We start from the raw sequence: 22,270 nt of genomic DNA, 5'->3' as shown, positions 1-22,270 counted from the left end.
TACTTGATTTGTTGCAGCTTCATTCCTGAGATCTTTTTAGTGATGCCGTTCTTTCAGAATCGGGAATGAGATGAATCTACATCCATATGCCAAAACATATCTCAGAGGATTGATCCTCTGTCAATCAGAGTACGCCACCACGGCACAGTCTGACAGGCGGTTGTTACAGGTTTGTAACCAGGAGAGAGAAGTGTTGGCTGGTACTCAACGTCTACATAGAAGTCAATATCCTATAGACGGTAGAAGAGGAGGATAGGGTTAAAATATCGATAATAAGTGGCGTATGCTTGTATGACAGTATCCTTTTGCATAAATCCTCAATGTTTCGGAATGCATCTAGATATCTTCCTGACATAAATTCCAGCTGACCACTTGGTGAGGCTGCGCCCAAACCGGCTGCTAGTTCCGGTGTGTCCGTTTGTACGTTGCGAGAGGCATTGATAGCTGTCATTGCAAACTTGTTTTCGTTGGGACCATTGTGCATTACATAAATTCCGTCTTTGGACATTCCTTCAGTCTTGTCTTTGAAGTCCATATAAACCGGAGTATGGACGCCGCAGGGGTTGTAGGCAAAGAATTTTAAGTCGCGCTCTTTATTTCCATTATGCATAACTGCCCATACCGTGGGCATTGTGAGCTCCAGCGCTTGAAGTGTAGAACATAGTGCCTCCACCGTGCCATGGGATCGCATTCGTGAGCTGGAAGCCATTGCGGCGGCCACTCAACGTTCATTACCATGACATTGATGGTAATCCACTTCATTCATGAAATCTTTGACCTGCTGGCTGTCTCTAACGTCCAACGTGGTAGTCCGCACTCGGATACCGGTGTTGATGGCTTGGCAAAGTCTTTCTGTCTCATTCGATTCTTCTTCTTCCATGGCCACCAGGCTTATTGTCTCCGCAGAGGCCTGGGTCAAGAACGGAGCGCAAACCCGCCCGATACCATGCCCAACACCCGCGATCACAACGTTCTTTGCCGCTTAAGGATTTTGCTAAATCTTTGTTGACACGTGGATTTGTAGCGTAGTAGCAGCCATGTTCTTACCCCGAAAACCTTCGTTTGTGCCTTGGTCGAAATTCTCTTGATGACGTGTAAATCTCGCCGGATACGATGACTGCAAATTCTGCAGGCACGTATAAAGAAATCAGTCCAGATTCCTTTCTCCCCAGGCGTCGGAAGATACGTGCGGAGATTCTGCAAGCTCTTGTGTGCACACACCCCCACCTATTTCGCGCCCGGGGTTAATATTCCTCTACCCCACATGCAAGGGTCTACCACAATAGCACGTAGTGTTCTCAGTTATTCAAGCCAAGTTAACTTATTCAAGTTAGCCTTATTCTAGTCTAGTCAAGGAGTTAACTAGGTTAGTCGAATAAGTTAACCGAGGGACTAGCAGCTCAATATTTTAAAAAAAAGGACCCCTCAATCCTATCGGTTCGACTGAAAGTCGGGTGTTTTACCACTCTGTTAACGTCCTTGATAGGTCAACCACGATTTTAGAGGTAAATTTGGCGGAATAAAATATAAACTTTTAGTTTTTTAATTTGGGATTTATCTGGTTGTGGCTTGACGTTGTACGGCACGTGTTTACGCCAAGACCGTCGCGTCGACTAATCACGTGAGCATGTGGCTTGGCACTATCACGTGAGAACGTAGGCCACCGCCATCGGATCCAATCCGTGGATCACATGGCCGCTCAGGGTCCACAGATCGGATCCAGTCTGTGGACCACCCAGGCAAGCAGCGCTGTGACGGTCGAGGATCTGATTAATGTATTCCAGCTAGCATCTAGTTCTAGGTACAAGACGCAGCACGAAGAGAGTGGTCCGTTACGCCAAAAGTTATCGCGGATTAAACGTTGGCGGCAGCCGAATAACTTATCGATAAACTAGTTGACTTGACTAAACGAGACTAGAGAACGCTGGTAGCACACTCTGGCCAGTGAAAAGTCACATCAATCCACGGTGGAGTTTAGGACATGGCTAACCGACGCTGCTCCGTGGGGACTAAGTCTGGTTTATTCCCAACCGATGACGCCAATCCCCAGAGTTTCAGGGTGCTAGTCCTCACGTGAGCATAAGTTGCTTGGGATCGACCTCAGAGCATCGTTCGATAAGCATTGACAGCAGAGACGTTAAGCGTAGTCAACACAATTAAGCAGAGAACAACGCGGCCTTTAGTAGATCTCCGCCTCCTGGGCCAACTGACATTGCACCTTTACGGAAGAATCTACCTTCGACTTCCACACGGTGCTGTCCGTCGGCTAGACTACATCTCTAGAAGTCTGGAATGATCGAGACCGTCGCATAAGGATTCAGGCCAGGTCACTAGCCAGAGTGTAGAATCGTTAGATCTCGCCATATTCGTACTATCTTTGGCGGAAATGGCCGGGCCGTGCTTACTGGGCGACATAGACCATTGCTAATCGTTTTGAAAACTTACTTCCTATGTTATATGTGCAACTCAGGAACTTTAACAATCAGCAGGGCCCATGATAGACGTGCTTTGGCCTGATCTTGTGGCTGAACCTTTTTCAAGGTCACAAATCGATATCTTGCCGCATGCTAGCCCAAAGCTTGCGGTCAGGCATCATCAGCCGGGCCCGGTTACATATGGCTAACATAGGACGTCTAGGAAATCAGTGTCTGGTACTGGCCGTCATTTGTCTTCCTGCCCCTATGGTATCCCCTGCCACAGCCTCCTCCCATGTATGAGCTGGGCTAATTAAGACCGAGCCTTTTCTTAACTCGTTCTGAAACCGTGGGCCACTGCGCTTCGGCTGTAAACTCAGCATCGTTCTTCCAGAGATATTCCGCTGTTATACCCATTCTACTCATAGTGAAATCCTCCCTTACCTTCACTGTCTCACGATCGTGGATATTGTGGTATGCATCACGGGTGGAGAGGCCAGTAGCCTCAGCTCCCAAACCCGACGAAAGACTGGGTCCCATCCTTCGAGCTAATTCAAGACATCTTCTTTCTTGCCTTCGATGCTCCAACCCTCATCGATGTCGGCAACATCTTTGTGGGTAAGCAGAGCATTCACCTCTTTCCCATCACGTAGAACATTGACAATGCCGTGCTGATCCGGACCCAGGTAAACATGGACAGAATCGCCTTCGTATAAGGTCAGCTCCGCTCCAACGTTTGGCCATAAGGCTTACATCCCTCACCTTCTTCTATAAACTTCCGGGTAAGGGGATCGTTCGAGAGTTTGGCTCCATCCATAAAGGCCCTGTAGATAGCATAGCCGCTGTGTTAACACGGGAATTGTTGCCTTTGTATCGAGATCAGATCCTATTGTTTGGCGAAGAGCAAAATTCCAGGTGGACAAAAGCAAGGGGAAAGACAGGGAATTGAAACCTTTATCCGGCTCAAAGCCCCAAATATAGGAACTAGTGCTCCATGCAAACCAGATAGCAGACAGCAACAAAAGAATTCATCAATCCTTTGCTGATGGGGTCCGTCGAGCAGGTCATCCAAGTTGCTAGTCCGACCTTCAATTTGTCAAGTGATAATTAGTAGACGGAAGCGACTTCCCGTCGACAACTTTCTTTGTACAACTGGTCGCCGCGGATCTTGTCGGCTGATCTCGCCCCTGTTCAAAAAAAGGATCTCAGATGCTGAACAGCTGTCAAACAGTCAGTGCATGTACACTGATTGCTGTTGAGTGCTCTATCTATGTGGTAACTAGTCCTAGCAGATTGCCAGTATATATACACGTTCAGTTGAACTCTTTTCTCCTTCTATTCCTGCCGCTATATCCCGAATAGGAATGATAACCCTTTTTTCCAATAATGGGGCATTTGTGGAGAATCGTCTGCTCACCCGATTCGAGCACGTGGTCTTTTATGTCATGTAGGGGAATCCTACCCCGCCACGAGGCATTCTGTCACGGGACGACCCCTGACATTGGGACAAACATGTCAAGCCAGCAAGCTGGCACCCTTCCAATCACCAGCGGGGAGTACGTTGCCTTGATGCTTCTTCAGAGCGCGATTAGTTGATGTTATATTGACTGCCTCGCTGCCATTTAGATCATTGCCTAGCTCCTATGCATTCGTGTCATGACGATTCCACACTGAGGCACTCTAACAGATGACACCGTCACGGAATGGATGTGTGTGGCCAGAAAATAAGAAGTATACGCCATATTGGACAATGAATTGGTTGTCGGAAGCACCAGTGTAGAGAGCAAGAGCCAAAGAGGTCAAAGTACGACGGAGGTTTTGCTTCTTGAAGATCTCCTTGAATCCAGCTTCATTTGCAATTTGGAGATCTCCGCCATTTCCTCGTCGACTTGTAGTTCAGTGTAAAAAACATCCGCTCTGGCCTTCACTTCAAGCACAGTAGTCGCGGGGATCCTGGCATACATAGGAAGTCAGTGTGCCAGTGATACCAGCCGACAACATCATGCCAAATGATGCCAGACTCATGATGAGTTGCTCGACTTCTGTCTGTATATCGGACCCTCCAAGTGGGGTCGGATTATGATAACTAAAACCGTGAGGAAACCAGGCATGGCTTGAAACCGTTGATGGCTCTTTGGTCGATACCATAGACGAACGAAGACATATCCATAAACATAACGATGGTGATGATCTTCCTGTTGTCACCCAAGACGATCGGCAGCTGGTATTAACGATTGATGTGGTGGAGGGTATGGAGTCAACTAGTTGCTGATTTTCGACATGTTCGGCATGCGCCTCTCCACCTTTCTTTCCCTTTCTGGAAGAACTTTCCAGGGCAACCCACAAATGGGTGTGGTCCAGACCTTATGGTGACATTTCCCCACCAGTTCGTGGGGTATATACAGTCACCCAATTTTGGCCATCGAAATTCTGGGTATCTGAATGAAGACCCCGGCTGCAAAGGAGGGCAATTAAATGAATGATGACGGCCGGGGTGGGTCTGATTTCCATTTGGTAATGCTGGAACCGTAACCTCCAGCGGACCTCTAGGCACATGAAGATTGATACGGAACGACGAGGTCTTGCTGCCATACCTCAAATTTCTTCGCCGTGGAAAGACTGATTCTTCAGCGTCAATTAGAAATCGACCCAGAGCAATCGTCGTATGACCGTCCATCATCGAGTAAACGTCGTTACGGGTGAAAAGCACAACCATATGTGCTCTCCACAGGCCACGAGCTCTGTCTCGCGCCACAGAATGTCACTGTGCATATCCCAATGCTCTCGAGGTTCTATCACTAACCTCCGACGAATGTGGGCATGTTGTAGAGCTTGCGTTCGCTGCTCCAACAGAGCCCTCATAAGCTTGGGAAATCCAATAAAACACGATTCTTGAAGGCTCTCTAGTTGTGTGCATATCGACGCTCTTAACGGCTTCGACGACCTCCACTTTCCCGACAAGATCGAGAAGAGTCCTTCCATTTTGAATCATTTGACTCTTTGGTTGAATTATCTGTTCTACAAGTGCTGCAGGTTATCTCGAAGAAACCAGGATAGCACCCTGAGTCTTATCCGGTTCAACTTAAAACCTGCACCTTCCGCTTGCCCCAATTTTGGCCAACAGAGAACGCCGGCCCGTACCAAATACGTAGTAAGCATCCCGCCTCGGACGAAATGTTGTTGTTAAGTTGTAGTATGGGGCGTATGTAATGGACTTTATTTTCTATGAGATATTACTGCAATGGCTCCTACAGACGACATATCCAGATGCAACACACCCACTCTATACTCGACCACGCCTGGACAACACCGACGCTACAAGAACCTTTTAGTCTTTCCCACATCAACTGTTTCCTGCGTTACTCTACTCGCTTCCACCAGCTTTCGCCGTCCACGAAACTCAGTGGCCATGAGCTGCCTCAAGCCATTGGAACCCCTGGTTAAGGATGTCAGCACAAAGCTGAACACACACGCTTCCACCACCACTACCAATCAAACACTTCCGCTCCATGACTTTCAAGTAGTTCTACCATCTCGCTCTTCGTTGCGTTTGCCGTCTGCCCAGTTCCATCCAAGTCGCTGTTCTTCTGAGCAGAAAGAGCAAGATCAAGTGCATTGAAACCCCAGCTTCCTCTGCCGCCACTTGCGTTCACATTGGCGCCCATTTCTAGCAAATATTTCACAGTGGCAACATCTCCAGCCTCCACAGCACACATAAGCGCGGTACGTCCGCAGCGATCAGAAGTCAAGTCGATATATGGTGGTTCCCAATGTCTGTAGCGCTCGCGCGACGGCGAGCGCGAGGTGGCAGGCGAAGATAACGAAGAGACGGGCTCACTACCCGCTCTCATCGGCTGAGGCGACCCTTGTACGCCTTTTTCTCTGCCTAATGCTTTCTCTTTGCCAAACCTTGGGACAAAACAGTCCAACAAAGCCTCAACGATCTCCAGATTGCTCGTATATGCTGCGAGATGCAATGCCGAAGCATCGTGTGGAATTCGGTAAATCCCGTAAGAATTTCCCGGATAGTTTCTAGCTTCCATGTCTGCGCCGCTATTGACTAGCAACCTGATCACAGCTGGATTTGGAGTCTCAGACGCGGCCGCAATGTGCAAGCTTGTATCACCACGAATATTTTGTGCATTGACGTCTGCCCCGAGTGAAATGAGTATGGAAACCATTTCTTCGATGCCAGTGTCTGCTGCGAGGTGCAGCAAAGTCTGGCCTGCTCGATCCACAAAGGCGGGAGGGAGTATCTGGCACGATAGATCACGAAATCGTTCGACGTCTCGCGATTTGATCGCGTTGTAACACTGGCTGAGCCGAAGCCAATCGTGCCGATTTTTAGTTCCGGAGTCGAGACTATCCTGTTCCAGGAGCAGCCGCACCACGTCTTCATGACCATTTGCCGCGGCGAGGGAGAGTGGCGTGTTGTCATCATTAGACGTGTGAGACAGCATAAGCTTGACGAACGGAATAAAGCCGGCAGCAGCAGCAACATGGAGAGCGTTCATGCCACGGTTATCGCTTGCGTGGACGTTTGCACCATGGTTCAGCAAAATGTTGACAGTATCCTTGTTGAAATCGTACTCCAGGGATTCCAGAAGGGCAGTCCTGCCGTTGTCATCTGTCGCATTCGGATCTTGTCCCACGCTCAGGAGGAGTTCAATAACAAAGCGATATTTCTCGGGTGCCTCTAAGGGGTCGACGTGCTCGTGTGACTTGATAAAAGGTCTTCGGAAGTCTGACTCAACCTGGCCCCGACCGTCCACGACCCATTGAAGAGAGCGTACCGCGACTATCAATAGTGGTATTTCGTCCGCATCGCTGCCAGCAACGAGCGATGCAGAGCCAAAGCTGAATAAAACCCGGAGAGCAGTCCGATCGCCATCTGCGATGGCCCTTTTAAGCGGCTGTCGAAGATCCATGCCCTCTGGCAGGACCGCTCCAGCGTCGCGAAGAGCAGATGCAATATCCAATTCATGATTCATGCAAGCTAAAGTAAATGGTGTATGGCCGTCAAAATCTGATTGCGTGAGTCTCCTACCGCGCGATCACCGTTAATGTGAGACATACGTAGCTTTGGCTCTGTTCCGTCTCCGTCCGAGAATCTTTCTCCCCCGTAATGTGATTCTTTGTTCGCTCGAATACTGACATCAGCTCCGAGCTGTATCAGCTTTCGCACAGCTTCGACCTGCCCGGTTTGAACTGAATCATGTAGTGGCGTATTTCCGAGGCGGTCTGGAAGATTGACGTCACCACCGTTTTGAACCAGCGACTCGGCAAGATCAAGGGAAGTCTTAACTTCTGTTGTGGATCCTGTGGTCTGATCTGCGCTGTGCCAATGTCTGCTCTGGTGTGCGCGAATGAGCTTTGCCAGACCAAATGCATGGGAAATCTTCCCTCTCTATCTGGTAATCTCAGCAGTGGCTTGTGTGCGCAAAACATGCGCGCTGTTTCGACATGGCCCAGAATTACAGAGTAGTGCAATGGGCTGCGACCATCGTAATCTGTTACCTTCACACTTGCCCCATGACTTACAAGCATGTTTATCAGCTCCACGTTGCCTGTATAAGAGGCAAGCAGGACCGGAAATTGTTGGTCTTGGATCCGGGCGTATGTTCGAGGCCACGGCTTGTTGAGATCCACTCCAGTATCAATCAGAGCCTTCACCATTTCTGTGTGCTCGGTCAGGATAGCGTATGCAAGCACGCCGGCCACATAGTCATTTTGATTGATCAAATCTTCCGCAAACCAAGAATGGCTAATTTCCAAACCAATAGAGGTCAGTCGGCTAGGATCCTTTTGCTGCAGCTCTTCCTTGTAATGTGTCAGCCTTGGAAGCAGTGGGCGAGGCCAGTCGCTGCGCTCTGCGGCGGTTGTTTCGCCTTCGAGTGTAGCTCTAAAAACGCTGTTCGGCGCTGCGGGAAACCATGCGACAGCTCGCTCAAGCACGGTCTCCTCGAACGTATGGCCTGCCATGACTGACATGGGATGAGGCTTCATGAGATCTAAAAACATGCTAGCAATTTCAGGGACCTGTGACCTTAACGCTAGGTCAAACGGTGAGCTACCGCGGAATGACTTGACCGACCAATCGGCATTCCGCCTCAGAAGTACATCACAAATCTCGGGATTGGCGCGAGAGACAGCAATGTGAAGAGGTGTATTGCCGTCCATATCTTTTGCCTGGATATTGGCTCCCTGATCAACCAGGTAACGGAGAGCATCAAGGGGAGACCAGAAGATGGCCCAGAACAGCGGTGTCCAACGCCGTAAATCTCTCGACTCAATATGGGCTCCGCGCGACACCAAGAAGTCCAACATGGCGTGGTGACCTCGAGCCGCAGCCCAATGGAGTGGGGTCCGGCCAAGCGAGTCTGGCGCGGTAATCTCGTTGTCGCTGGGTGATTCTAAGGCCGTAATGTCCTTAAGGCCCCAGAGTGCTAATAAATGCATCTTCCCGAAAGCCTGCGGCAACTCTGCGAAGGCCGCCTTGACCAGCTGGCCCTTCGTTCTGCGCAAGTAATGAAATACTTGTGCCACATTCGATACTGAATTCTGCGACTGTAAGAGCTTAGATATTTCCACGGTCAAGTCTTTCTGATACTTTGCGGCATGGGCACCCCAGTGTGAGGCTGCATAACCCAAAAGTGGATAGTCCGTCAGTAGAGTAACCATGGCATCCAAGGTCCGGCAAGGCTCGCGTGCGAAGGCTGGCTGAGCAAGATAATTGACGCAACTGCGAGCAATTTCGAGATCGTAACGTTGAAAAATATCAGTGCGATAATAATCAAGGTACTCTTCGACCGTAGCGTGGGTGAACTGTACAAGGTCATTGCTTTCACGATGCTCGATATATCCCAAGCACGCACCGATCACTGTTTTCGGTGTCGTCAGATTCTCGGGATCGACTTCGACATCGTCTGGTTCCAAGGCTAATGCATGAAGCAACTCCGTCAACGTCAGCGGACGTTTAGTTCTCAGTACCCAGGCGAGAGTCTTCAATGCCAAGTCTCGTTTTGCCGCCGGACCGGACAAAATTCTGTCAAGGGTGGCTTGATGGGCGGAGCGGAGGTTTTTCGGCACATTGAGCAGTGCTTTTCTGATTTGGCGGACGGTGGTGAAGCCGGTGAAATTGTCCAGAGCCATCTTGACCAGAAGAAACCTAAATGACTTTGTTAATTATCGTCCTGATGCGAGGGGGACGGAACACTTTCACTCCGTCTGCGTAGTCAATCAGTGTTTCCACGACTTCATCTCTAAGTGATTCGGTAAGCAAAGACTCCAATTCTTCGTCTTCTTCGAGGCACGACTTGATAAAGGTGGCCAAGTCTGACTTCGGCGCTATGATTTCGACCCATCGATGGCCGGTGGAGTCAACAGGAAGATCGATGGGAGCGCGCCCGGCGACATAAGTCTTTGCTGCGGTCTGCTTGAGGTGTCGAAAGAATCTGCTCAAGCCAAGGTGATCGGGGCATTCGTCAAAACCATCAATCATGACATACACTTGGGGCGATGAAGGGATCAGTTTACATAACGTATCAATCCAAACTTTATCAGTCGGTTCAGTCTTGGTCTGACCCGCCTTCTCATACAAACACAATACTTGTTCCGGGAGATGATCATCATTCTCAAGCAACTGGCGAAGGAGATTCCTGACCACTGCAACACCCGTGTGGTATTGATGCTCTGCTCTAAAGTCAAAATAATGATAGAGAACACGAGCGGTAGCCGACATCGTGGAGGTAAGATGATTGACCAAAAAGGACCTGCATGACCGTGAGCAGAGTCGTATGATCTGAAGACAGGGACTTACGCTAGCGTGGTTTTGCCCACGCCAGCTGCATGAAAGCAGATCAGTCTTGGATTCACAGACTTGACGTCCCAATCGCGAACTCACGCCCACCGGTACAAAACAAGCTCTTTCCGCCCTCGTCGTGCCAGCGGCGGAACTTTCGATCATCCAGGATCCAGGAACATGTGTCTTCGCAATAATTTCGGAAGACATCGTTGTTGTTAATGGCCGAAGGATTTGAGTAGATCCAATCTAGGACAATGGTACGTCGGGATTCTAATTGATATCAGACAGTGCATAGGTGAACCGTTAATACGGTACCAAAGGGGCAGCCAGACCGTCTCTATCCGCTTGTGCCGCCGTCAACGTGGCATTTGATATCCGCCTACAGTGTCAGCAGCGGTAGATGTTGAGGCGGGAAGACGGACAAGCTACACGTAGTCACAATGGAGTTGAAAATATTGCTCCATCGGGCGAGCTTTTCGACGATCTCCTTCGTCTCCTTCTCCTCAAATGGCCAGGCAAAAGCATGAACTTTTGACGTAAAGCTTGGTCCGGCAGTGCTCCGTTTTTGGAGCTTTCACTTGGTAGTCTCGAGCTCCTTCCGGCATTCTGCTATGAGCGACTTTGGAAGGAGATCTTTATCAGATGAAAAGGTCGACTCGACGCCCGGAAGAGACAAAGTCTCTTGGACTCTGAGAAGCGCTGCGCTCAGGGCAAGAACCTCCTGTAAGTACCGCGAAGTTGACCTTGGAGCATTTCGGACTTTCTGCATGTATTCGTACGATACCTGGGAGACTGTCAAAGTCAGGTTAACCAAGCCCGCGATGCCTGAAGCGACACCGATCAGCTCAGCCATTTCTCCAGAATTTGTGCGAAGAAAAGTGGTTGAAATTGTGAATTAAAGAATTGGCGCGCCATGGCACCGCCAAGAAGGGTGCCTAACGCACGCATTTGAATAGGGTTGGGGGCAAGCCCTAGTTACACAGTCCATCCCAAGCGTGCCCAATAGACATCCCAACATCCTCTCCTGACGCTACACTCTTGAACCTCGCTTCCTCTCTATCTCTCTCTTTCACAAGACCACAATCATGGTCGTACTCGCGGCCCTATCTGTACCTCGATGGCGCAGACTCCTTTTGTCTTGCCAATTCAGAGATTTTCATGTTGGCCAATCACGTGATGCGTTGCCTTTGGCAATGTTGCTCTTGTTAGATAGAACAAGAACGCATTCCTTCACTAGACTCCACAGTCTATCAACTCATAAGTCCAGGGTTGAAGCGGCGCTATATATCGTTCATCTAGCACACTCTTGTCCATCTTCACCTAAGAACACAATACAAGGGCAACTTTCGTTAGCAGGGAGCTATATCACGTGGCTGCCGGCAGCCTGTTCTTATGGGTCAACTAATTTCAAGCAGCGCTAATAGTTAAGATTTTGGGGGCCTACTAGCCTATGCTTCAAGCTATTGGTCCCTGGAACTGTAGGGCTCAGATCACGTGCTACTAGTGCTGAGCTAACGAAAGTTACCCTTGTCGAGTGTAACGCAGTGCGAGGCAATTGCGGGCGCGCGTCACGGGGCACCCAACTTATTCCCCAGTCCCCGGTTTTCGGCTGACCTTCCCTCATGGGTCCTTGGCAAAGCTATCATATCGATACCATTGCCAGTGCTCGGATCCCCGCTTCGTCTCCCCTCCCTGTCATGCCGGCCTGCCTAAGTTCTCTTCCGCCCACCTACACGTCCCACATCCGATTGGCAGTGTTGTTCGGCCCGGTTGAAATTTGTCAATTGAATGCTTTACAACATCTCTGTCTAATCTGGCTTCTTGCACGTCCCTTTGTCTTGGGCTATCGACAGTGTTCCGTATAGCTGGACATGCCGGAAAATTGTACGATCTATTAGCACATGGTAGAATGCGATCCAAGAGGTCTAATTAGATTGCTTAGCTTCTTCGTCAGAGCGGCGACCACGTCCACATGTCTGTCACCTGTGCCACAGAGCGTTTATTCGCGCCGAGCACCTTCATCGCCACGTCGCCTCGCGTAAGTCATTTGTCGTTGGTGCCCATTAGCCGCTGCGATAGTTGACATGAAATGTGGGCAGATGATAAGCGGAAACCTCATGGCTGTCAAGCATGCGGAGCAAGCTTTGGCAGGGCCGACGTCCTCCATCGACATATGAAGAGATGTGAGGAACGCCGACTTCAGGCCTCGCGAGCTAGAGCAGAAAGTCAAGCTGCGGATGCGCAACGAGCAGCCCGAGACCAGGCCGAAGCGAACGTGAGAGCTGTGTGAGTTCCGCGCGTGGTCCCCCCTCGTTCTGCCATCATACTGACGGTGGAAGCTTATCCACTTCCCGCGACCTCACCACCGTTGATACCGTCGAAATCGTTCCTGATCGACCAAATACATTTCAATCGCCGCCCAGCCAGTTGCATCTCAACACTCCGCCTGCATCCTCCACATCTACTCGCACGGAATGTCATGGAGAAGGCGAACTAACATTGAATCCCTCCTTTTCTGTCTTGCCGCCTCACCAGGGACGGCCCGCTCCGTCTCCTGAGTCTTCCCTTTTGACACACCGTCAAGTCCCTTCCGACCATGCGCAATCGGCCGGATTCTTTTGGAATCAGCCTCAAGCAGCCTTTAACGGATTTGGAGGACCACAGGCCACGCTGAGCAATCAATTGGACCATCTAGCCACTAATTCTGCTAGCCAACGAGTCCCGCTCGTGCCCAGCCAGCCTGAAACAGTTGAAGACATTGCCAACTTCAATGTGAGCGACTTCATGTTTCTGGAAGACTCTTTACTCCCTGATTTCGAGTACGACTTTACGGGACTTAGCCCCGGCCCGGCCGCAATCCAGGTACCGACGCAGCAACAGCCCCCTCTTGTCGACGAGGACATTTTGTCCAGCCGAACTCGCCATGTGACGCCGACGCCCTCTCCCAACGACGCTCAGGAAGGAAGAGCCGCTTATCATGTGTCACCCCGACCGTTCCGTGTGCTGCGCTGCAGTCAAGGAGATGTTGAGGCGGTCGAAAAGGCCCTGTTGGAAGCCAGCCATTTCGAAGTCCGGATCCCCACTCACCTACCTAACCGGTCTCGTCTCGCAAGATTCTTGAACGCATATTTTGAGTATTTTGATCCGCACACACCAATTGTCCATCGGCCGAGTTTCTCGGTGTCGTCGGCGCCTCGTAAGACTCGCCACCTTCACTGTGCTTCGGGGCTAACGACTCTAGCGGCACTAATTCTAGCGATGTTGGCCATTGGCGGCTGTTATCTCTCCGAGCATGACCGTGCCTGTCAGTCGTACGAGGCATCATGCCGTCTCCTTGCACAAGTAAAACCACCCCACATTTCTCACTCGCGCTGGAACTCTCTAACTCCATCACCAGTATGAAATCGAGCTTTTGCACCAGTCAGAGGTTGAACTCGGGCCGATTCAGGCCGCGCTCCTTTGTGTCCAATTTGGAGCCTTTACTGACAACCCAAACCATTTCCGTCAAGCTCAACGACAGCTCTCGCTGGTGTCAGATGTAGGTCATAGAGATTCTATCCTCCCATTATTCCTGAATCCACAGCGGCACCGGTGGCTGACGTTCTGTAGCTTTTGAAGTCGGCTGAGACAGGATTTCCAAAGTCTTCAGCTGTAGCCCATGCCGATTGGAATCAGTGGTTGTGTGCTGAGACATTGAGCAGGTGTGTTCGAGCTGGCTTTGTGTCATCGAGGTAGTCCATGAGCTGACGGCGGCGTGCAGGCTGACTTGCTGGGCATGGATTCTCAATGCTATCATCGTGGTCTATGACCCTACGGCCACGAGCCATTTTGCACACCGGGAACCTTCGGAGCTGCCCCTCCCAAGCAACGACACGCTATGGCGGGCTTCTTCTCCAGGAGAGTGGGCGGCGAACAAGGAGACAGAGGCCCCGTCTTCCCTGACCATCAAGAATGCGGTGGCAATGATCCTTCGCGGGCAGAGACCTGCGGAAGCTGTCAGTTCCTTCGGACTACTCTCGCTCTTAGGTCCGATTCTCTCCTACATCTGCGGCACGGAGCGGTACTCAGTTCTGCCGTCTAGATCGGTGGACAAAGATTTCGTCTCAAGAATGGAGCAATCATTGCGCTCATGGGAAATTCTCTGGCACCGACACCCTCATGCTGAGACCGTTCCCAGCAGGCACGGCGACCCCTTGATGGTAGATTGTCTGAGTCTGCTAGGCTCGGCGTACTACCATTTGTACATGGGCCCAGAGCTGAGACATCTAAAGCAAATCGCCGCCGATCCAGGGACACGCTTTTCAGCGCCCAAATATAAACTACAGTCGCAAATAATGCGAGCGGTGAAATATGCCGCCAGCTCATGGCTGGTCCGGGCCAAGCTGGGCATAGCACATTTACAGCGGACGGCAGCATTGTCATTTGGTGGACACGTCCTTGTGACCGCGTATGAAAGCGGTAGGTTCTACCAACTTTGCCATGCTTTTCCCCCCAAAGTCGTCGGCTAACCACCTCGTTCCCAATTCAGCTCTCATACTGTCCTGGTGGCTGTCTATACGTAGGGACGCATCGTTTCAGTTTTCGGGGAGTGGAGAAAACTTGGACGGTCTCCGGATATTGGACGGATTGTTTCAAGAAATTTTCGAGGAGATCGGTGACCAAGGTGTTTGCTGCGACTTCCAAAAGGTTCATCCTGGCAGCCCTCCCCTTGATTTCTATCGGATGCTCATGCATAGATGGGTCTGGACGTGTAAGTGTAGCCACCAGAGCTGAAGATTTTATCACCTTTCGCTTTCGAGTTACGACTGACGAGCCGGCCATAGATTCGGCTGTCATGGAACAAAACCTCAAAAATCTCGACTCGAAGCTGAAGACTGCGCAACCGAATTCTGTAACGAGCAACCTTTCGAGAATCATGAATTAAATATCGCCAAAGGAGCCCTATTGTTCATTCCGGCGATATCAGGCCTGGTCTGTGTCGAGGTTTTCCAAAAAGTGTTACAACCGAAGGCCGAAGCGAACAAGTCTCCAATAATATTCAACATCGGGCGGTGCAAACGTCGCTTGCAGAGGAAACGTGCTGCGCAAGGTCTTGTGAACCGGTCCCGGAACATTCCCTGCATTGTCAATGCCCTCCATTGCTCGATGATACGCTCCGACCTACCCGCCCAAGGAGAGCGGTCTACCAGGGAAGGAGTATATATCTGCTGATTGAAGGTCTCCATCCTGGGGATGTTCTATTGCACGACAGCTCGCATGATATGTCTTCATATGTCGCACAACGTACTGTACCAAGCCCTGCAATGCCGGAACACCTCATTGGCCAGCGCGAGCAGAGGATAAAAGTAACCCGACAGTCTCCAAGATATGGGTCTTGAGACACTAGTTTCCTCTTTGCCGGTTCTGCTTGCGACTATCATGGATGACAGCGTGTTGGCTGGGACCCATTATTACGGCTGGAGACTGTCCAAGATTCATGGCCTCCGGCACTTTCGCTGGCGGAGATGTGGAATCACGACGACCAATTTTATTTGCAGCAAGGTCGCCAATTTGGCGCTATCAAGTCATTTTCACCAGCGCCATATATTACCTTCTGATCATATTTATTGGCTACATTTGGGTGACCGCTAGCCTTGTATCATATTTTGTAGCCACTTCTCGCACGCATGGGAATCTGAGTTACTATGCAACAGAATAAGGAGGCGTTAGCTATCTCGTGCAACATCAAAGGTGGTTGCATTACTGCCGCGGTTGCTGTTGGTTGCCAGCTAAGCGAAAGGGCGAAAAGCCAACGCTAGGGATTGTAAAGAAATCCAGGCATTGGTACACTCAGATGCAGCAGAATAGCACTTTCTACCTGGCAAATAGCATAGGAATAATATGCTTCTACAGTATGCTTCTTGGACTGTGCAACAACGTACGGGCTCGTCGGCAAAAGCTACGAAGGCAAGCTGGCGAGTAGTCTCACCAATGGCAGCGCTCATGTTCCTTTTGGTGCGGAAGTAACACAGCAACGGATCGCATAAGCAATGCCAAGTCACTTTCCCCACCCCAATTGAAACCTTGCCATCACTTGTCCTCTCCATATCCCCCGCCGGCTTATCGAGCAAACCCACCCACCTCTCATCGCCAAATTCCCCATGCCCTCAAGTCGACAGCAGCACGATCCGTGCCATTATCGACGGATACTGCACTTTTGCGTCCTGATGGCCTTCCGGCCTTCGGCAAACTGTTATCAATGTTTAGCATGACGAAAGCTATCGCTAGCCTTTAATATCTATTCGTGTACAGGCTGCATTTCCTGACCCGCTCATATCGCCTCTGCTTCACTGTCTCGAGCCAGAGAACTGACCACCATGCAGAAGGACCGACCGACCACGTGGCGGGTTCAAATTGTCCTGGTACTTTAATGCCGCGGTGCAGCCACTGATGGATGACAAACGATCGGTAGTGGCTACTTCCTGTAGAAAGGCTTTTGTATTGAAGTAGAGTCGCCGCAAAAACTAAGCTTGAGCAGGAAATCGGCAAAACAGCGAGGATGAGCTCCGGTATTCCCAGGAGCCTCAAATTCTCGACAGTGGCTCACGACAAAAGCACTCAATTTGCAGATTCAAGGCAGCAAGATTGGCTTTATCTCCATCCACTGTGGCTGCGCTAGACAACACTTTGGAAAAATTTACGGTAATTGTAGGAGACACGAGCGGCTTCCCGTGGGGTCAGGGAGCGACCCAACAGGAGATCCTGGATATGGAGTTTGTCACCACAAAACCTGGCTGCGACCCCATCGGAGTGCCCATTGTCGAAACAAACATGTGGGTGGGGGTTATCCGGTGACGGAGTGATGGCCCAACAAATGTGGGGCCAGCCAGCGCCGGGAGTAATCACTTTCTCCTTCGCAACAGACGAGATGAAGTGATACAAGTATCACCTATGACGGACTCGGTTATGCGGGGTCGTTTTCGACGTGACGGAGACCACATAAAGTCTACCTATATTGTTCTCTCCAAAGTCTGCTCCGGACATCTGCGACCAACCACTGTGCTGCCCAAACCGCTTGAACTGTAGAACAGGCGTTGAAATGAAGGACGTACTAGGATCGAACGAATCTCTCTCTGCTCAGGCCCTTTCTTATGTCAAGGCCAATTTCCTTCTTTTAGTGCTCCTCGCAATCATCCTTCGAGGCTTGTACAAACGATATGCCTCTCCTCTTCGACATATTCCCGGGCCTTTCCTTGCATCATGCTCCCGACTTTGGAAAGGTGACCATGCCTGCTTACCTTTATCTTATGCCTACTAACAGCCAACCACAGTCTGGAGTACCTACTCTGGTCACACGGAGTTAGATCATATAGCTTTGCACAAGAAATATGGTAAGCTCTCCATGATATTCCAACCACAGTTTCAACCTCCCTAGGAGCTGATTCGATTGACCGCCTGTAGGACCTGTTGTGCGAACTGCCCCGAATGAAGTATCGTTTGGATCGACGAATGCCGCGAAGGACATTTTTACGGTGGGCAAAGGCTTCCACAAGACTATGTTTTACAGCGTCTTTCCGCCAAAGGTCAGTCAGGGTTTCGACATCCGAAATGAGACCGGGTTCTAAGCGCCTTTAATAGCATGCTCCAGACATCTTCACTGAAGTGCGCGAGTGGAAGCATGCGCAGATGAAACGTTACGCAGCGACGCCCTACAGCCTGGCACAAATGCAGAAGCGCTCCGAGCCAATCGAGAATATGATCAAGCTTCTAATAGAGCATTTGGACAAATATGCTGCCGACGAGAAGAAGGTCTGCCAATTAGGTAATTTATTACACTACTTCGCATTTGATGTACGTGGATCGGCTACTCCTTCGCCATGAGCTTTTACACTGACACTTACTCAGGTCCTTGGTGAGGTAGCGTTCTCAAGGCAGTTCGGCTTTTTAGAAAGGGAGGTCGATATTGAAGGTTCGATCAAAAATATTGACGACGTCCAATGGTACGATGGCATCGTCGGCCACGTTCCAGAGCTGGATATATTCCTCCGGAACAACCCCATACGACCATACCTACCGTTTTGGAAGCCTTCACCAACTACTATGACGAAAATTGCGGTCGAGGAGCTCGGTAAGCGAAAACAGCCAGATGGAAGCTATGATTCAACCGGTATCGATCTTCTCGCCGAGTTGCTGAGGGCGCACGACGCAAACCCTGACAAGTTCAGTGTAAATGATGTGTTTAGCATTGCTCATGGCGCCGTGTAAGTTTTATCACCGACCTCCATTTCAGAGGATTGACGCCATGACATAGATTCGCCGGCTCTGATTCTACAGCCTCGACCATGCAATCTTTCTTCTACCTTGTGCTTAACTCTCCTCGAGTCTACTCCACCTTACAGAAGGAAATCGATGACGCTCAAAAGGCCGGGCAGCTATCGACAGTAGTAAGTTACGCCGAAGCACTGAAGCTCGAGTATTTCCAAGCTTGTCTCAAGGAAGCTATGCGGGTCCGTCCGGCAGTCGGATTGGGGATCTATCGTAAGGTGCCACCTGAGGGTGCAGAGATTGACGGAAAATTCTACGCCGGAGGAACCGAGGTTGCTGTCAATGGATGGGCGCTACACCGTGACAAGACCGTGTTTGGAGACGACGTTGACGAATTCCGCCCGGAAAGGTGGTTTGAACGCGACGCTAAGTTCATGAGCAGCCATTTGTATCAGGTATGTCTACGACCATTCATCGGCTCCATATTCAGCTATTAGTGGAACAAAAGATTAACCGACCAATACTGACATATGGTACCTTTTAAACAGTTTGGCGGCGGTAGCCATCTCTGCATTGGGCGTAACCTCGCATTGTTCGAAATGAATAAGGTCTTGGTTCAGATCTTGAGAGCATTTGATATCAAGCTGGTATACCCCGGTCGACCTTTGAAATATCACTCGACTTTCTTTGTTGTGCAGGAAGGCCTGGATGTGTATCTGGAGAGACGAAGCGAAGCATAGTGTGAATGAGAATGACGAGACCTGATCATGTGGCACACGGCTTGACGACGACGTGTCTGGTGATGACCAGAGAGTAAACATCCGGTTACCCAAATACTTCTGTGCTCCCGTTGGTCGAGAGAGGTGGAGCACGGAAATGCCAAACAACTCATGCATTTTGGTAGAGTAAAGGAAGTAGGGTGATGTGTCTATGTTAGTAAATCACAATCCGAATAGGAGTAGGAAGGGACCGTCAGACTGTAGTTTCGAAGCATTTACGAAGCATACAATGTCTCCGAGGATCTTTACAATCCTTGGCGTCGCCATTTATCACACAAAGCCGCAATTTTGTCTGCTCTCATGTGTCCGGAGCAGCCTTCCCAACTTCATTTTGCGGAGAACCGCATATCGGGTTGATTCGTAACATGTCACTTATGCTACTTCTCCATTCGAGGCTGACTGCTGATGAATCCCCCCCGGACACCTGTATTGGAAGGCTCTACAGCCTTGGTGGTCTTATGAGCCACAATTAGCATGAACGTACCGTACTGCATTCCTCCCATTGCAAGTTCTCAGCAATTGTATCTCACCTGTATACGAGCGTATCTATATGCTGCTTCTCCAAAAGCTTCCTAGATAGAGCTCGGTGCTTCGAGGTCGACGCAACATATTCTCCATCGATTGACTATAAGGCTCCAGTAGTCGACCCATCGACATTGGCCGCCTCCGATACCTCTAGGCTCTGATCGCAATAACCTTTACCAAATGTGCATTGCTAGCTCGCCAGTGTCACCTCCTCCATCTATCACGGAGCAGCCTCTGATCACTCCGCACAACGAGAACGATGGTAACCGCAAGATCAACTTTTACGCCGTGTAACCACCCCCCACAAATCCACGGTGGTGAGACAACTGGCTCCTACACTCCGCAAGACTGATGGCCGGCCGAAACCTCCACTGTGCTTTTTATGACAAGTCTCTCATGCAGTCAGAACGCCTGCATTGTCATGAACGTACACATAAGGCCTCATTATCTATCCCCGATATATGGGAAACAGATGGCTATGAGAAGCGTTTCTCCCGCAATTATTCAGGATCACCACCAATATTACCACGAATAATCTGATGGAAGTTGCGAATCCTACGGCTATAGAGGCTAATCGGTTTAGCGGCAGCGTATACAACAGCAACATGATTTCTGGTACCTCGCCTAAGCACAAGTGCCAGATGTGCACGCTCTGTCGACCATACCATACGCACCCACGATTACCACACAGCTGTAATCACTCGCGACCACGTTCGATTTGAGCGCCTTTATCAACGAAGTCCGGGTCCACGATTTGCAGGCTGTGTCTGGGCTATGCGGAATGTGTGACATGTCCGCATCCAGTTCGCCGGATAAGCGAGGACTATCAACCCCAGAGGACAAAGGCTTCTTGCGCCTGTGTGAGCCGAGATGAACTCTTCCCAGATGAATGGCTCACGTAGCTTGATCGCCCTTTGGCTCCCTCTTGTAGATGTCACGATTCAGTCATCTACGTGAGGACAATAGTGGACCCTGATACGGTTCCTTAAGATGATGGCACAGTTTCGAAGCAATCACGCAAGAGGGGTAGTACGAAGCGGGTCGATGTACTCAATGGTAAGGGAGTCTATTGACAAAATTGACGACGTAGTGAAATCACAAAGTGACCATGACTATGTAGAGGTGGAGTGCTCTGTCCTGTCTGTGCTCTAGGCTCTGTGACCCCGGCTCTTACTAGCAAGGCTGCCAACCCGGAAGCCACCAGCAATGCGCGATATCACCCGGCATAGGGCACACCAGCCCAAGCGAGAGCCTAGTTTTGCGCTGTCTTGAGAATTAACGAGCCTTCCTTTGCTTCAGTTTCCCTTCACGACGGCTCACTCGGTTCTGAAGAGATCGTACAGAGTGTGCCGAGAATGATTTTGCGTTGGCTGACGGCTACACCTAAATGAGGAGTCCGAAAAGTGCTTGCAGGTGGGTAAATCGGGCTGCGAAAATGCGATTCAGCAGGATTCCAAAGTTCCAACTATGGATGGGCAGAACTGTTTCATTTATTGAACCAATTGAAACACGATTCACCACTTTTCTACCGTCCCATCATGGCTTCCATGCAATCCTTTGTTGACGGCAATACTCAACACAAGGATACTCATCGTGAGTGAGGTGCTCTATCATGCATGAAAAAAGTGACGCTCTCTCCGTTAGAGGGACACCTCATCCTTGACCGTGGTTGTCCTTTTAGTAGCAGGATCATGCCAACCCGAGCCCTACCCCAAGTCAGAGCAGCGAAAGCGATAGAGGAGGCTCAATGAGCAAACAGTGCCAATCCCCGTCTCATTACGGTCGTCTTCCTTGCGCAGTTTCTAGGAAGGACATGAACAAGGCTCACTCTACGAAGTTGGGAACGACAGCCCCGGGACCGACACGGCTGTAACCCTCTGTCTTCAATAGGAAACGTCTACCTGTCTCAGATCAGCTGACGTAAATCCTGAACTCGTATCGTAACTTACCCGTACCATCAATAGAACGTATAATCCATCCAAGAACCAGTCTTGCTGTGCCGCTGCTTGCAAGCGGTGCAGGGGGCGTAGTAGGGGAAGGAGTCAACTTTAGAGCCATAATGATAGGGCAAGGGAGGGGTTTTGTGTCCAAGATTAGATCAGTCGGAGAGTCGAGTGCTCAAAGGAATTGAAAGAAATGTCTATGGGACAAACGTATAGTGAGGGTAAAGAAATTACAGCAAGCCTTAAACTGAGCAGGATTTTCCCTTTCCAATTCCCTTTCCCTTCTCATCATGTTCATACAACCGTTCTTCCCTTTCCAAGCCTTTCTCATCTTAAACCTCGACAGATTCACTATCTGGGTCATATCCAAATTCCCTTGTTACCCACTTCCGGGACCCAAGTTGGGAGATGCGAAAGGATGCAGAAAGGCCCACGAGGCCCGAGCCGACGATGTGGACAGAGGGTATGAAGACACAAGCGAGAGTACTCCGTATGACCACTTCGCCCAGGTTTGATTGTCAGCTATGTGTTTGCCTGCTCGAGCTCCAAAGCCACCGTCAC

General features: G+C 50.2%; 5 protein-coding genes across 5 annotated transcripts; 2 read left to right on the top strand and 3 right to left on the bottom strand.

Annotated features, from left to right (window-relative positions):
* Window positions 1-211: 211 nt before the first annotated feature.
* Z518_10983 (uncharacterized protein) lies at window positions 212-709 on the bottom strand (the record flags this gene model as incomplete). The annotated part of the gene is made up of 1 exon (XM_013411492.1): window positions 212-709. The coding sequence occupies one exon, from the start codon at window positions 707-709 to the stop codon at window positions 212-214; it is 498 nt and encodes a 165-aa protein (XP_013266946.1).
* Window positions 710-2,962: 2,253 nt separating this feature from the next.
* On the bottom strand, window positions 2,963-3,231 carry Z518_10982 (uncharacterized protein; the record flags this gene model as incomplete). The annotated part of the gene is made up of 2 exons (XM_013411491.1): window positions 2,963-3,120; window positions 3,177-3,231. 2 exons carry the CDS (start codon window positions 3,229-3,231, stop codon window positions 2,963-2,965), a joined length of 213 nt encoding a protein of 70 aa, XP_013266945.1.
* Window positions 3,232-5,899: 2,668 nt separating this feature from the next.
* Window positions 5,900-11,071, bottom strand: Z518_10981 (uncharacterized protein; the record flags this gene model as incomplete). Its single annotated transcript, XM_013411490.1, has 9 exons — window positions 5,900-7,440; window positions 7,491-7,821; window positions 7,956-9,582; window positions 9,629-10,186; window positions 10,234-10,258; window positions 10,318-10,488; window positions 10,551-10,597; window positions 10,641-10,760; window positions 10,797-11,071. 9 exons carry the CDS (start codon window positions 11,069-11,071, stop codon window positions 5,900-5,902), a joined length of 4,695 nt encoding a protein of 1,564 aa, XP_013266944.1.
* A 1,236-nt stretch (window positions 11,072-12,307) lies between these two features.
* On the top strand, window positions 12,308-15,142 carry Z518_10980 (uncharacterized protein; the record flags this gene model as incomplete). Its single annotated transcript, XM_013411489.1, has 8 exons — window positions 12,308-12,504; window positions 12,558-13,414; window positions 13,460-13,560; window positions 13,616-13,756; window positions 13,828-13,919; window positions 13,979-14,676; window positions 14,747-14,968; window positions 15,042-15,142. 8 exons carry the CDS (start codon window positions 12,308-12,310, stop codon window positions 15,140-15,142), a joined length of 2,409 nt encoding a protein of 802 aa, XP_013266943.1.
* A 2,154-nt stretch (window positions 15,143-17,296) lies between these two features.
* On the top strand, window positions 17,297-19,202 carry Z518_10979 (uncharacterized protein; the record flags this gene model as incomplete). The annotated part of the gene is made up of 7 exons (XM_013411488.1): window positions 17,297-17,477; window positions 17,529-17,588; window positions 17,659-17,780; window positions 17,836-18,048; window positions 18,103-18,458; window positions 18,509-18,917; window positions 19,011-19,202. The coding sequence occupies 7 exons, from the start codon at window positions 17,297-17,299 to the stop codon at window positions 19,200-19,202; spliced, it is 1,533 nt and encodes a 510-aa protein (XP_013266942.1).
* Between the last annotated feature and the right edge of the window lie 3,068 nt (window positions 19,203-22,270).

Source organism: Rhinocladiella mackenziei (genome assembly GCF_000835555.1).
Source record: "Rhinocladiella mackenziei CBS 650.93 unplaced genomic scaffold supercont1.10, whole genome shotgun sequence".
NCBI classification, from domain to species: Eukaryota; Fungi; Ascomycota; class Eurotiomycetes; order Chaetothyriales; family Herpotrichiellaceae; genus Rhinocladiella; species Rhinocladiella mackenziei.
The sequence above is the reverse complement of the archived record's forward strand: the minus strand, read 5'-3'. Positions and strand labels throughout refer to the sequence as shown.